The 16,728-nt window shown below is 43.4% G+C and overlaps 1 protein-coding gene across 3 annotated transcripts in view; it reads right to left on the reverse strand.

Annotated features, from left to right (window-relative positions):
- The window catches only part of Cdc14a (cell division cycle 14A), a 175,947-nt gene that overhangs the window by 97,087 nt on the left and 62,132 nt on the right, over positions 1 to 16,728 (reverse strand). For all 3 annotated transcript variants that reach the window (XM_059266133.1, XM_059266134.1, XM_059266132.1), the window contains exon 5: positions 9,466 to 9,545. In XM_059266133.1, the coding sequence (XP_059122116.1) occupies positions 9,466 to 9,545 (80 nt within the window). The remainder of the gene's footprint in view (positions 1 to 9,465; positions 9,546 to 16,728) is intronic.

Here is a 16,728-nt window from a genome sequence, read left to right on the forward strand (position 1 = left end):
AGTCACAAAATAGAGGCAAATATATTACTATATTTTATAACTATGTTAAAAATAACCAAATTAATTTTAATAATAATTTTGTTTAATCAAATATATTATGCACCTATTCAATATTGTTATATTTTCCCTTCTTTCAAAAAGATATTTTTAATTCGGTGTGTTCACATGTGAGTGTATCTCTTGCACAGGTGTGCACACGTGCCATGGTGCATACATGGAAGTCGGAGGACAGCTTTCAAGAGCTGGTTCTCTCCTTTCACCACGTGGGTCTCCAGGGATCTAACAAGTCACCAGGTTTAGCAGCAAGTGCCTTCATGCCCTGAGCCACCCCATGGGCCCACCCCTTTAATCCAACTGCGATCTATCTCAACTTGGACTTAACAGATTTCAAGTGTTCAGTAGCACATACCGGACAGTACCGCCCTAGACCAGACACTGTCGGGTCTATAGTGTATGACCCTATACTATATAATCCCCGAGAACTAGACACTATTGCGTCTATCTCACATGATGCTGCAATACCATATTATCTCTGAGAACTTTCAACCTCTGATCGAGCTGATTGCATCTGAGCGAGAACTGCAGGGAAAGACAGCGTGGGCCGCTTGTATCTTTCAGACCAACAAGATAGAAATAATTTTGTGGAGACAACGAAGCTGCCCCCCAAAGAGCAAAGCCAAACGGCCTTATGGGGGCGGGGTCCAAAGCTGCGTGAAATGGGGTCTTCTCCTACTTTTCAGACTTAACATCCGACTTCAGACAAATCACTTCACTCGTCTAAAGAAACAGAAATGGATGAGAACTTGGTTCTAATTCATGGCTGAAAAGGTCACAGAAAATCAGCAAGACAGAGTGTGAACAGAGCTAACTATAGCCCCAGGAAGACAGACACGGAGCTTTGCTCTCCGTCTCTGATCAACTTTTGACTGACACCCACTGAACAATACAATTTTTCCATGCATGTGTGCGTGTGCGTGTGCGTGTGTGTGCAGTGTTAGTGTGTATGTATGTATACGTGTGTGTACATGTTTGGTGGCCCGGTATCAATTTTGGGGGTCTTTCCCTATTGCTCTCTAACTTATTTTATTGTTAATTTTTATTTATTTTTTATGTGTAGGAATATTTTGCCTGCATGTGTGTGCACCACATGCATGCCCGGTGCCCTCAGAAGTCGGAAGAGGGCTTTTGGGTCTCTAGAACTGGAGTTATGGATGGCTATGAGCACGAGGAAGCTGAGAATTGAACCAGGGTCCTCAGCAAGTGCAGCAAGTGCTGTTAACTGCTGAGCCATCTCTCCAGCTCCCTACAACTAATTCTTTAGTGATTTGTTTGTTTTATTTTATGAGTGTTTTGCTTGCAAGTATTTCTGTGCATGTGTGCACCTGGTGCCGTCAGAGGTCAGAAGAGAGCATTGGATATCGTGGAACTGGAATTATGCATAGATGTGAACCACCATGTGGGTGGGTGCTGGGAATCAAACCCAGGTCCTCTGCAAGAACTACAAATGCCCTTAACCACTGAGCAAACTCTCCAGCCCCATAATTTATTTTTTGAGACTGCATCTCTCTAAACCTAGATTTGCCGATACTGACTGACAGCAAGCTCTGGAATCTATCCATCTCCACCCTCCACTCCTGCACCCCCAGTACTGGGGTTATAAACACACACACACACACACACACACACACACACACACACACACACACACGGGTTCTGGGGATCGTAACTCTGGTCCTCCTCCTTGCACAATAAATTCTTTACCCACTGAGCCATCTCACCAGCCCACAACTTTTCCTTAAAAATAAAAAGAACGGGAAACTGTCATAAAGGTAAGTGGTTGCAGTCCTCTCCCATCCCATCTTATCAGCTGAGGCTGCTAGACACAGAGAGAACACAGAAGTTTGCCACTGACCCCACTACAGAAAGATTGGTACCGGTAATCTGGAGCCACAAAAGTAGGAACAATACAAAAAAAAATAGTCTGAACCAAATTTCACAACACAAATCACTACCATATGATCTTTTTTTTTATGATTTAAGAGAGAGAGAGATGGACCTCACCTCCCTGTGCATTTAAGGGGTCACAAAGCCCTTTCTGGCCTCAGATTCTGTAGGTGGTGTTCAACTGCCATTTTATTAAGAAGAAAAACCTGGTAAGAATCTACTTTTCACAGATGCCCAAGCTCCAGAAAACACAGCATAGCTGTTCAGAACAGACTAAGCAGGCTGGACGGGAGAAGCCAGATGTTCCCAAACCTCACTGGATTCTTCTCCAGTGCTAAGCACCAAAATCAACAGTTTATGAAAGCTCCATGAAGTCCTTGGACAGATCCCCAAGACCACCAAGTAGAAAATCAAAAGAACATTTTAGCCAAGTGTAGCAGCACGAGCTTTTAATCCCAGCACTCTGGAGGCAGAGGCGAGAGGATCTCTGTGAGTTTGAGGCCAGCCTGGTCTACAGAGCTAGTTCCAGGACAGCCAGAGCTAAATTGTCTCAAAAACAAGCAATAAGCAAGCAAACAGCAAAAACATCACAAAACACATTTTCGTTTCCACATTTTGGAAACTCAAGAGAAAAATATACATGTGGTAAGGAGCTGTTACCCTGTCAAGTAAAAAGTTAATGACTAAACAAACCTTGACAAAAATCGTAATGCCATAGCAGAGCTAGAAGGTATCTGGTATGGTTAATGTGAACAGATATGTTTTATAATCACATCCAACATCTACCGACCTATGTTTACTTTGCTTTAGAGGAAAGTATCCTTGTGCCAAGTTCTAAGTGGCTGACCCTTTTGAGCCTTTGTTAAAAGAACGGCAGGTTCTGGCATGCCCAGAAGATCTACAATAATTGCTTTGGAGATTTCCCATTAAGGTGCAGCCCCATAGCTCAGCAACCAAGTCATCACTAAGGGTCATCCACAAACACAACAAACACCTCCCTTAACACAAACACTAGGAGTCCATTTGCAAAGTAAGTGTCATTAAAGGGTTGTCAGTGGGAGGTTTGTGAGTCCTGGTAAGGAAGACTGGTCTCAGGCTGCTCTGGGAGAAAGCTTGGATATTCCTGTTCATATTGTATGAAAATGTCACTATTTGAAAGGCCACTTTTATTTCCCAGACTCTCAGGAAACAGCACAAAAACAGTTCTACAAACCATAGCAAATTATTCTGATCCCAAGAGATCATTTTGTTCCACCGAGATGTGGATCAGGAAAGCTGCCTTAGAATGTAGAAGAGTAGTTCTGCCTCGTGTTAATCAGGAGGGAAACTGTACTTTGGAAAATGGTGGGTTAAACAGATTGCTTCACTATTCAACGTCAATCAAATCTTTTATATAGGAATATGCTTTACAAATTCCCAAGAGAGAAGTGCTAAACTTGGATCATTTCACTTGGGCATCATTCCACGCATCATCGGAGAGCGTTTCTCTTTAAGCGGCCACAAGTTCACACATTAGGGGTCACACAGAAAGCATTCAAAAGCCAATACCCAGATCCCAACTGGGGCCAATTGCATCAGAACTTCCGGTAGTGGAACCCAGGTGTCGATAACTTCTTAAAGCTTCTGAAGTACAGACAAATTGGAGTAAGCGTGCCTGGGAAACACTGACCCACAGCTAGAGACTCAAGCTTCTTCTGCAAGCTTGGAGGTGAGGGCTTAGGGCAGGAGGGGAGAGGGGAGGCCAGAAGGGGGTAATGGGAAGGGGGAGCCATGGCATACAAATTGTATTTCCGGACCTACCCAGAAAAGAACTCTCAAAAACAAAACACACCAACACACACACACACACACACACACACACACACACACACACACACACACACACACACGAGGCTTCTTGGATATGTCTTTAAAACTAAGTCCCTGCGGGCTGGAGAGATGACTAAGCGGTTAAGAGCACTGGCTGCTCTTCCAGAGAACCTGGGTTCACTTCCCAGCACCCACATGACAGCTCACAACTGTCTGTAACTCTAGTTCCAGGGCACCTGACCCCCTCACACAGACATACATGCAAGCAAAACACCAATGTACATAAAATAAAAATAAATAAATTATTTTTTAAAAAGTAAAAAAACTAAGTCTCTGGGCCAGGCGGTGAGGCAGAGGCAGGCTGATCTCTGAGTTCAAGGCCAGCCTGGTCTACAAAGTGAGTTCCAGGATAGCAAGGACTAAACAGAGAAACCCTGTCTTGAAAAACAGAAAAGAAAGAAAGAAAGAAAGAAAGAAAGAAAGAAAGAAAGAAAGAAAGAAAGAAAGAAAGAAAGAAAGAAAGAAAGAAAGAAAGAAAGAAGCTAAGTCCCTGGGTCTTATTTTTTCTGAGTGATTTTATTCCCCTTAATTTTTCTTTCCTTCTTTCTTTCTTTGGTTGGTTGGTTGGTTGGTTTGACTTTTCAAGACAGGGTTTCTCTGTGCAGCCCTGGCTCTCCTGGAACTCAAATAGACTTTGGCACATTTAGGAATCATCGCCAACAAACAAAAATAAAATAAAAAGCCTTATCAAGCTGATTTTTAAAAAATCCAAAGACCCAAGGAAGCCGCTCAGCTGGTCAAGTGCTCGCCTTGTAGACATGAAGACCTGCATCTGAGCATCAGGACCCACATTAAAAACGCCAGATACAATGCTATATGCAGGCTTGGGGTGTTTGTGTTTGTTTTTTGGCTGCTAGTGGTGGTGGTGTTTTAGAATGGTTTGGGTGAGACTTTGAAGATTTTTTTTTCTATTCATGATCTTTCTTTTGTTATTGAAAAGAAAATTTTTCATACACTATATTCTGATTATGGCTTCTCCTCTCCACCGCCTCCCAGATATGCTTATAATCACAGTACTGGGGAGACAGAGACGGGTGGACTCCTGGGGCTCATCAGCCAGCACATTTAGCCTGCTTGATATGTTTCGGGCCAGTGAGAAACCCTGTCTCAAAGAAATGGTGGACAGCACCTGACGAATGACACCTCCACTTGTGTGTACCTGCACACATATGAATACAAACACACACACACAGAGCACATGTGCGCGCACACACACACACACACAGCACATGCGCACACATGCGCGCACGCGCGCGCACACACACATAAATCTCAAAGAAGAATACGCAATTTGGTCAATATTTCATGTTTTGTAAACATGGAGCTTTCACAATTGCTTTTTTATGAAGTCTCTAGAAGTGCAGATTTGAAAAACCACTAACATTGGCTAACCACAAAAACAACTCACTAAGGGCGGGGGGGGGGGGGCTTGTGAGTCTTTAGACAAGAAGCAAATCATCTGACTTTATCAAATGCTTGACCGAGAGCGTAGACTCAGCTTGGGGCATTCTGAAACGGAGAAGCCGCAACAAGACTCATCCAGGCTTGCCAAGTCAAACTCCGCTGGCTCTGCCTCCAGAACTGAAGGTCCCTTGTTCCCGCAAAGGCCAGCTGCCAAGCTGGCCCTGAGGACACACAGACTCAAAGAACTAAAATATCCTTTCCTCTAGTTTTCGGCCACACTCGCTCTCGATAAACACATTGGCCATTCTTAGAACAAGTGAAAGAACGATTTTCGACACAAATACCTTAACATTCAGGAGAGCACCCTAAGAATGATTCTGAGCAGTAAAGCAACCAGTGACGCTTCTGAAGAGGCAGAGTGCACCAGAGATGACCAACCAACACCAAAGTCAAATATGCTTGAGTCGGGCGAGAAGTGGTAAAGACGCACAGGTCGTTCTTCTGAATCTGTCTCATTTTCAGTGACTTTGTGTGAGCTCCCGTGTCTGTGTGTTCCTGTGTGAGCGCACTGTGGGCGTGTGTGTGTGTGTGTGTGTGTGTGTGTGTGTGTGTGTGTGTGTGTGTGTTGTGTGTGTGTTGTGTGCATGCACGTGCACATGAAGGTGCATGCTGAACCCGTTTCAGGGGCCGTCCATCTTGGTAAGTTGAAACAGGGTCTCTCACTGAGTTAGGGCTCACCGATTAGGCAAAGCTGCCTAGGGACTCACCTGCCTCTGCCTCCCTAGTGCTAGGACTGTGAATCTAGGCCACCAGAGCTGGCCTTTTCATGCAGGTTCTGGGGACCAAACTCCGTTCCTCATGCTTATACTGCAAGCACTTTAACAACTGAGCTATCTGCCCCAGCCCTTTAGGGAAATGTCAGTCAGGTTTGCAGAACGCTATAATTATAAAGTTGAACTATAACTTCAAATAGAAAAAGAAACAGATCAATTATTTTATTATAATAATGTACTGATACCAAACATAGCATAATTTTTGAAAACCTGTGACATATGAATTTAAAAGTACCTAAAAATCAGCCCCTGGGCTCTTGGACCCCAGTTTTCCCCCATCAAATCTTTGTCCTCAGTCCTCCCACAGGAACTCTAATAGGACATTAGCATTATTTCCTATAGCCATTCATTTATATAAGCTATATTGAGTTGCTCCAAAGCTGGTAACCAGTCCTAACTGTCTTAAGATCCCTAAGACTCCCACAGTGATTGGCATGGGAAAAAGCAATACATTAATATATTGTTTTCTCTTGGGACACAAATAGGAAAACATGTCAATTTCCATTCTCAAGAGAAGTCATCTTCGCAAACGAATAAGTATAAGACGTTTGAGTTCATGGTGTGTTCACCACTATGATGCATAGAATATACTAGAGAACTACAGGCAAGAGGCCTGTCAACCTTCTGGGGGGAATAAAGGGCTTCATAGAACGGCCTGCTCAAGCAAATGTTGGCTAAATGAATGAGTTTTGAGGAAGAGCATTATTTAAATTCACAGTAGCCATAAAACTCTTCTATTAGGAACAGTGAGAATATACAGTATGATGGTTTGAATGAGAAATAGCCTCTATAGGCTTGGGCATTGGAAATACTTAGCCCCTGGCTGGATGCACTGTTTGGACAGCTTTAGGTGGTGTAGTTAGCTGGAGGAAGTATGCCACTGGGGATGAGCTCTGATGTTTAAAAGCCACTGGCCAGGCCCATTCGGCAGTCTCTGCCTGTGCCTGAGGTTTAAGATGTGAGCCCTCTGCTCTTCTAGCTGCATTGTCTGCCTGCTGCCTACTGCCTGCTGCCTGCTGCCTGCTGCCTGCTGCCTGCTGCCTGCTGCCTGCTGCCTGCTGCCTGCTGCCTGCAGCCTGCTGCCTGCTGCCTGCTGCCTGCAGCCTGCTGCCTGCTGCCTGCTGCCTGCAGCCTGCTGCCTGCTGCCTGCTGCCTGCTGCCTGCAGCCTGCTGCCTGCACACCGCCATCACGGACTGCTATCCCTCTGGGACCGGAAGGTCAAATCCGCCCTTCCTTCTCTAAATCACCTTTATCATGGTGTTTTATCACAGCAGCAGAAAATCACTAATATGTATGGCAACTCGGACATTTCAGAGAAGAGCACAGGCAACTATGACAAGCACAACTTCCACGAGCTATCAAAATAGTCTTTTTTAGAAAAAATACAAACAATAAAAAAGTACATTTAAATGGATAACTGGGGCTTCTGGGAGGGGGGATGGAAAGCTGGCTCAGCATTTTATAGCGCATAGTGCTCTAGAGAGGACCCAAGTTCAATTTCCAACTCCCATATCAAATGGTTCACAACCATCTGTATCTCCAGCCCCCAGGGAATCCAATGTCCCAGCCACCACTAGCATTGGCACTGGCACTCACGTGCACATACCCACACACACTATTCACACACCCACACACACTATGCACATACACACACTATGCACATACCCACACATACTATGCACACACCCACACACACTATGCACATACCCACACACACTGTGCACATACCCACACACACTGTGCACATACCCACACACACTATGCACATACCCACACACACTATACACATACCCACACACACTATGCATATACCTTCAAACACTATGCACATACCCTCACACACTATGCACATACTCACACACACTGTGCACATACCCACACACACTATGCACATACCCACACACACTATACACATACCCACACACACTATGCACATACCCACACACACTGTGCACATACCCACACACACTGTACACATACCCACACACACTGTGCACATACCCACACACACTGTGCACATACCCACACACACTGTGCACATACCCACACACACTGTGCACATACCCACACACACTGTGCACATACCCACACACACTGTGCACATACCCACACACACTGTGCACATACCCACACACACTATGCACATACCCCCACACACGTAATTTTTAAAAAGAAATCTTTAAATGGATAACTGCTAACAGCAGTTATATAATAGCAACAATTGAAAACCATCTGGACAATGAAGACAAAAGTATAACATAAAATAAAAGGAGTAAAAGGCCTTGTGAATGACACAACCCCGATGATAATGAGGCCGAGGCCACAGTGGGTACCAGAACTGGTGTTCAGAGGTCTGTGATAACATTCCCTGGCCTCAGGCAGTCTCTAACTAGAAACAACTCACATCCTAGCATTTGGGGGGAAACGACTTCTTTAGGCCAACCCCGGAAGAGCAACAGTATTCTTTCACCTGAACACCTCACTAACTTCCGAATGCACCACACTGTGTGCTTTCTACTTTACACACGTGGTGTGCAAAGAGGCTGGACGCAGAGGTACAGTTTAGTGTAAACACAACTTTCTGAGTTAGAAAAACACAAGCTGGGTTACAGACAAGGTCAAAATTCTAGAAAGACACAAGGGCCTAAACCAAGGAACAAGTGCCTCTGCACTCTAAATATCCTCTTCATATAATGAGTAGCTTTCAGGAGATGACTATAATTTCTTGATGTCTGACAATAACGCAATAAAACTCTCTAGAGCATTTTTAGTTTCTTAAAACAAACCTGAGATAATGTGAATGAAAAAGCCACAATGAAAAGGATATGAAATGACCTACAGCTCGGACTGGAAGAGAGCAGTTAAATGCACTCCTGTACATTACACAGCAATGAGGCAGACTGAGGACGCTTTCCATCTCCCAACACACACTAACACAATACTCTTTTCCAACGCTGAAATGAGAGAGAACTTTCCTGACAATGAATATAACAAACAAAGGCTCTTAGATCTGACCCAAATGAAGCCTGTGGTCCCTGGAGGTAATTTGTGGGCCTAGCATGTATCAGTAGTCCTACCAGGCGGACAGAGCTCAGCCAGTGCTCATGGGGTGAAAGAATGGATAAACCTGTGATGTAATTACTGAAATCTAATTAGCTCATCAATCAGGATCTCTGCACTTTAAATACATTGTCAAAATACAGAAAAAGCCATGTTTTTTTTTCTTTCTAGTTGGAGGGAGGAGCCTAAAAATAAAAATAAGAACTATCTTTAGAACTTAGAAGAGGGAAAAAAATTCTCATTTCATGTCGGACAGCATCATGGTCACAGTGGTAGGACAGTTACAAGGCCCCGTACCCCTACTCTAAGGAATGGCCAAGCCAAATGAAGCCCAAGTCCCCACAGCAGTTGTACCTGAATGGAAGGTAAGGGGGGTTTGAGCCAGACAGGAGCGCTCTGTAGGCTTCTTCTGGTGTCTTCTTTAAGTAGATAACCTATGACAGACAAACAATGAATGACATTTAGAACACTACACAAAACTAACTACTCAACAAATCTGCATTTTGCTTCCTTCACTTGGGGAAACTGTTGCTCTCTTACGTGTTTCAGGTTTTTATTTTGGTTCTTTTGTTCTTTGGTTTTATGTTGTTTTTTGAGACGGGGTTTCAATCTGTAGCTCTGTGGCTTGTCCTCACTAGGCAGACCAAGCTGGTCTCAAACTCACTGTGGACCTCCCGGCTCTGCATTCCCAATGCTAAGATTACAGGTATATGTCTCCATGCCTGGGCTGTTGTTCTTTGGACAGCCAACCAAGTTGCCAACATCCCCGTTCAGCTTGAAGCTGAGCAGCCACCTTGGGCTTACAAATGGATGGGTGTTTAGAGATGGGGGCAGGTCCTTGAAGAAGCCAGCTAGGGTTCACAAATCCCACTGAACAGACACCGAGGGGTACCCCTGTCATTGGTCTCCTTACCAGACACCAACAGTGGCTTCCTTTCCCTTCATAGACGGCCAGGAAGTAACTCGGCGCCTGATTATGACACTGAACTCACAGTGAGCGCTTTTCCCATGGATGTCAAGTGACATCTCTGTCCCAAGAAAAGCTAGTGTGGCTCTCTACAGGCTTGGTGAAATCATAATGAAACTTATGAAAGTGAATGCTGGGAAACACACTGGTTCCTGATGCCAGAGACATATTGATAAACTCATAATATATAAACCAACAAGAAGGAATCTTTAAAACCATAAACAATTTCTATTTGGTAACATATTGCCTAGACAGCACCTATCAGATTCTGTGTAGAGTACTGGTACCACCCTTTATAGAATTTACATTATTGTGGCACAGAGACGATAATTAACAGTCAGGGGAGTCTCTGAGAATGTTCTGGTGACTTTGGGATAGGGAGAAGCATGAGAAGGGCAGGTGAGGGACTTGGGACAAAGCTCATGGATAGAGCAGACAGACAGCAAGCAGCAGGGAGGCCGTCATCGGAAGGACAGGGCAAAGGTGTTGGCCTAGGACAGAGCTTGTGTTCAGTGTGGATGGGCAGCAGGAAGCAGAGAGGGAGACAAGGTGGAATGTCAGAACAGGACAAGGACTGAACGCTACAGGGTGTGTTAGGTTTTATTCGGAGCATCATTGAAGATGTGATTTCTGGAGAAAGGGCATTATTCCTTCTCACCTGTAGTTTCAATCTAACTTAAGTCTTAAAAGCCTCTCTACCTAGAACCAATGGCATTATGTCCTTCTTCTGTCCCAACACCAAGATCCTGTGCGTTCAGTTACAAAGCAGGCAAGCAATCCCGGGTTTTCTCCCCTCCAAGCGCCTTTGAACGCTAAGTCTTTCTGCCAGAAATACATAGCATGCCTTCACTTGCTAATGATTTCAAAACTAGTAGGCCTTGTGAATTCTCTAAAGAAAAGTAATTTAATAGACAAAGGAAAAAAAAACAGGACATCTAGTAGCTGGGAAGACGGCTCAGTCATTAAAGTGTTCACTTTGCAAGCATGACAACCTGAGTTCAATCCCTAGAACCCCTCAGAATAAATAAATAAATAAATAAATAAATATAAAAATAAGCCGGGTATGCTGCTGTGTGTTACAATCCCAGTCCTGAGGAGGCAGGGATAGGCAAGTGGGTCCCTGGGACTTACTAGCCAGCCAGCCTGTCCAGACAGAACAGCAGCAGCAGCGTATGACACCTGAGGTTGTCATCTGGCCTCACATGCATGTGCACATACACACAAATGCGTGTGCATCCCCCCACACAAGCACACCTAACCTCAAGAGCAAATTCCCATATCCCGTTGGCAAACACAGAGGAGGTCAACCAAGGCACACACCCGGCAAAGTGAACTGAGTCTGAAGTACAAACACCACCCAAGATAAAAATGCCTTCAAAAGGACGGCTGAGGACAGGAGAACGGTGAGAATCGTGAGTCCAGCTGCAGCTCAAATCACTTTAAAAATCCATTTAAACGACTCCTCCCTTCAAGGGTTCTTGGCAGTAACTAGTGCTACAATGTAACTGTACTGTACCCTGCTGGGTGGGTTATGTAATAGAGCCAGTGATAAAGCAGTGTTTTCTCAAGCTCAAGCAGGCCATTGAGTTTGAATGTTGCCTATGGCGGCCACCAAAGAAAGCTGCCGGGAGAAAGCGGCTGTGTTTAGATTAGATAATTAAAGCTTATACAGCTCCCATTGAAAAGTGAAAATACATTTCCTCCTAAAGAGCAATTACACTAATTCCCTTTAATCTTGAGCTATAGTGCTACAGGAGGCAGTCACCCCAACCCACATGAGAAACCTCTTCAGACAGGCTGCTCCACAGGGCTTCCCTCTGCATCTCACCTGCATGGCTTAGCACACATGAGCCATGTTCTCACACTGTAAGATGAGAGCCTTTGTTTTTATTTTTATCCCAGTACTAAATTATTAATAGGTGCAAAGTGAAACCCAGCAGAGCCCATCTAAATTCCAGGAAGATTCCTGGGGCGTCTGTTATGGGTTGACCTTTTACAGTCGGGAGGGAAGTGCTTAGGGAGAGTGGGGAAATATTCTCCTCAGACAAGAGTTCATTGTTCAATGATGCATGCATGCATGGTGGCTCACTAAAATACAAAATCCCATTTTTTTTTTTTGCAAGAGGAAGTATGCATGATATATGTATTCCTAGGCCAGATCTTCTAGGATGAAACGGGGTGCAGAGAGGGAGAGAAAGACAGAGATACAGAGATACAGAGACAGAGAGACAAAGAGAGGCCTGATTGAAGCCTGGAGGGGAACTACCATTTAAGGGCCTTGTAGTCAACGAATCCAAAGCCCAGAAATGTACGGATTGTCCCAACCCCCACTGCTGCTCTGTAGGAGGATCAGCATTTGAACACAGACCCCACTCCAAACATCTTGAAGACAGGACTCCCTTTGCCCAGTTCCCAAAACAACTGTTCATGGTTTTTAAAATCATGAGGGTTCAAACTGTTAACAATAGAGGTTTGTGAGGACTCAAGGTGATATAGAAAAGAGAACATCCTATTCTATTATTATTTTTGTACAGGTGTGAACAAATTTGTTTTTGCATGGGAAGTAACTAAATTAGTTATGAAATGTTTAATATATCCTTTCTCTAAAAATAGTTCATTTGATTAAGAGCCCCAAAGTTGTGCTAGACAAGCCTAATATTTCTAAAAATGTTTTCTGGAACTAATTTCAAAGTACCTACTAGATATTTTGATTTATCTTTTTGGCTTCTAAAAGGAAATATATACGTGTGTGTGTGTGTGTGTGTGTGTGTGTGTGTGTGTGTGTGTGTACACATTTTACCCCGCTCATTAGCTATTAACATACATAACCAACGGAAAGAATTTTCCCAAATTTTGATTGAAACCACTTGACAAAATCATTGACATAGACAGTGTTTCATTCCACTCTAATTTAGTGAGTGACACATACATTACTTATATAAAAGTGTTTTATCATTGCCAGAAAATCCTACAAACCTCCTCAATAAAAAAATGATTAATATATAGTTACTTATTTTTAACCGAACACAAGACTGCTAATTAAAGTGATTTTTTTCAATTTAATTAACTTCGATGCCAGACACCAAAGATTTTTCCATTTGTTACATACATGATTTCTGAGAGACAGGATTATAACACATACTATTAAGAGATAAAGGAGTTTTATTTAAAAACCATAAGAAAAATTATGGTACTCCAAACTAAAATAATCTGTAATGTTTATCAATAAGCCAGTGATGCCTAAACTTCAATTACCACGGACTAACTCTACTGCTACATACATCACCACATACTACCAAGTCTCTCCACCCAGACACTCTGTTACCGTACATCAACGTAATTTAACGTGTTTTATATCATTACAAGTGGAAAATCTGTCACTGAATCAACACACAAGTGAATATTACAATACATGACTTCAACTGGGAAGCATCTGTATGTATATCACACAGTGACAATGCGTCAAATAACAAATCTCTCCTAACTTCCCCGAGTACCAGACCACCACCAGACATTACTTAAAATGTTCTCAGGACTGACTTGCAATGCTTCTAAATTATCTTTTAAGCTAGAGCCTAATGTCACTGGCACCATACAGCCTATAATAATATATGTGGTTTTCAGAAGCATCTCGGGATTTGCAGCTCTGACAATTTACTCTCTCAGTTTACAATTCTTGTACTCTGACAATTTATTCTCCCCAGTATACAATCTTAAAAACAATAACTGCCTTCACATTGAAGTCTAAACCAGACCATATATTTGGTAACGACCGTTCCATGGAGACACCTCCTCAAGCCTTATTGTGTTTCTAGCTTTCTTTGGGGGGTGTCAGTATTTTTTTTTAAAATAAGAAAAAAGAATTTACTGCTAACATATTTACTTATATTCTAAATATACCTTTAAAAGAAATCTAAGGCGCTGATGAAATGGCTCCCTCAGTAAAGGCACCTGCTGCTAAGCCTGACCACCTAGCCTGAAAGTTTAAAGAAAGTCTCTTTTAGGCGGAGGGATGGTGTCCACGCTCCAGATGACCTTAGTTCTCAACTTCTTTCAACTTGTAACATCAGTTTCCTGGAGCTCTCTTCTGGAAGAAATGTAACTCAGAAATGGTCGGAAGGTCAATGTCAAGCCATCATGGCAGTGTCCAGCAGCAGAACCTACCAGGAAAGACCACTCCCAGCTAATTTCTCTCTTTAGAACAACTAAAAGATTAAGCAAAATAACAGAAAGTCAACTGCCAAAATTAGAGGATACTCTCTGAGAAAACCAATAAAGCCTCAGGGGTATTTGTATTTTCTAAATCACAAATTTGATGAACATGAACACAGGTTTCTTTAGTTTTTTTTTTAATTAAATTGTGTTGAGTGTACACACGCGCATGCTCACCAGTGTTCGCGTGGAGGTCAGAGGATAACCCTGTGGGTCCCAGGGATCTAACTCAGGTCATTTTGCTTAATTTTTGTTTTTAAACACAGTCTCGTGTAGCCCAGGGCTGGCCTCAAAGTTTTAAACACTCAGCCATCTCTCTAGCCTCCCTTCTTCAAACTTTTGCTCTAGTTTGTTCCTGTGGTTATCTGATTGTGTCTGTCTCACGGCTAGGCTGTAAATGCTAACGAAGGTCATTTTCACATCTTTTGGATCTGCAGGGTTCAGCAGAGCACAGGGCACACAGCGAGTGCTCTAAAAGGAGTTGGCTACAGCACAAATAAACAAACAACAGAAAAAGGGAACTCTGGGTAAAGAAACAGGACACTCACAGACACTGATCGCCAGACTAGAGAGTGCCAACCTGCCTGGGTTCAGACATAGGCTCTTCCGGCTGTGAATGGCACCACATCAATTGTATATACTTTTGTTTCGGGAAGTGTGTAGAGGGGACATTATTGGACCATGGACTTCCCTCAGGCAGAAGGTCACAGTGTCATTGAGACATTGCTACTTTGCATGCTGGTTGTTGGAAAGATGAAATGGTGAGTTATACATGGAGCATACTAATGGCACCTGACATACAGCTCTAGCATAGCAAGAGCATACAGAAGAGATAAATTTAGTCCCACAATAGTTTCTCCTTTTAACCACTCTTACGGTTGGGATATGAAATGTCCCTCCTAGACTCATATGGTTGGATCCCCAGCCACCGGTGTTATGTTGACAGATGCTGAGAACTAGAAGGTGGGGCCTCACTGAAGGAAGTAGGCCATGACAGGTATGACTGTTCATGCTACACCTGGCTCCCAATCCCTTCATTCTCTGCTCCTGGTTCACCATGAGATGGGCAGCCTCCTCCTCCACCTTCCCATCACTGTGATTCTTTGCCTCACCTTGAATCTACAGGACCTAGATGTCTGCATTAAAATCTCCAAAACCATGAGGAAGAATCAACCCCTCCTTTTCGTTTCCATCGAGTATTTGGTCACAGTGGCAAGAAAACTGGTACAACCATCTGTTTCCATGTGCATCTGGATCTGGATCGTTCATAGAGCAAAGCCCAAAAGGCTGCCCAGGCATGCAAACATCAAGACATGAGGTGGTAAGTGCCCCTTGTGAGTGCTAAAATCACAACAACGAGACCACCAGTCAGTGAACCTCTCTCGTTCGGAAGTCAGACACTGCTCCCTCTCCCCATCCTGCCTTTTCTGTCTCCAAGTCTCACAGCGTCTTAGCATGAACAACCTTAAAAATAAATGTCACTAACCCCTGCTTTATCAAATCCACGCTCAAAATATCACAGGTTCACTGAGGTGGTCCATGTGCCTCTCCAACCAAGTCCATGTAAAGCAGAGAGAGTTGCTGTTACTGTTCATGGTCATGGCTCTTGTACTTGAACTTTGTGAACAAAGAACAAGATGACAGAGACTGGAGGGGCAAGCAGCTCCAGGTACCTGAAAAGAACGAACTACACATATCCACGGAAAGCCCGCCTGTAAAAACCGGAGCATGCACCGAGAAACTCTGCAAAGAGCTGACATCATGAAACTTTTAAAGCTTTGTCCTTGACACCTAAGACTTGGTTCTCAGACATCTTGAATGTCAAGGTGCTTAACTTGTAAACTGCTTTTTTCTGGAGGCTGATTTAAAATTTAATTGTCATAAACAAAAATGTTTAAATGTTTACATTTTGCAAATGTAAAAATGTTTTCTTCTTATTCATATCCTCCCGTTCTATTCAGCGACTATAAAAAAAAACAATATCTGCATTCAACTTTATAATTTAAAAAATAGGAAAAAGCCACACATTTCTAAGATGCACAAACAATTCCACTTTTGTTCTAACTTACAGAAATAGCAATAGTGCAGAACAATCGCCAACATTAAGTAGGCAAGCCTGGTGTTTCAAAGCAGAAATGCGACTGTGTTCTCAACACCTGGGCCTTGTTCTACTTTCAATCGACCACGTTCATTGAGTATTCTAATTAAAACACAAAAATAAGACTGTATCACGTCTCCTGCACACTCTGGCTGAACCCCAATGTAAAGGAAAACAAGATACTCTTCCTGGCCTTCGAGTCCAATAGGAATCACAGACCATGAAGTCAGCGATGAAGAACACAATACTTCTGCCACACAAAGAGGCAAGGTACACTCGAGGAGACGGGGAGAACCGGGCATCACATTTCTACCCACCACTTACTTCTACCCTAAAAATA

Source organism: Peromyscus eremicus, chromosome 6 (genome assembly GCF_949786415.1).
Source record: "Peromyscus eremicus chromosome 6, PerEre_H2_v1, whole genome shotgun sequence".
NCBI lineage: Eukaryota > Metazoa > Chordata > Mammalia > Rodentia > Cricetidae > Peromyscus > Peromyscus eremicus.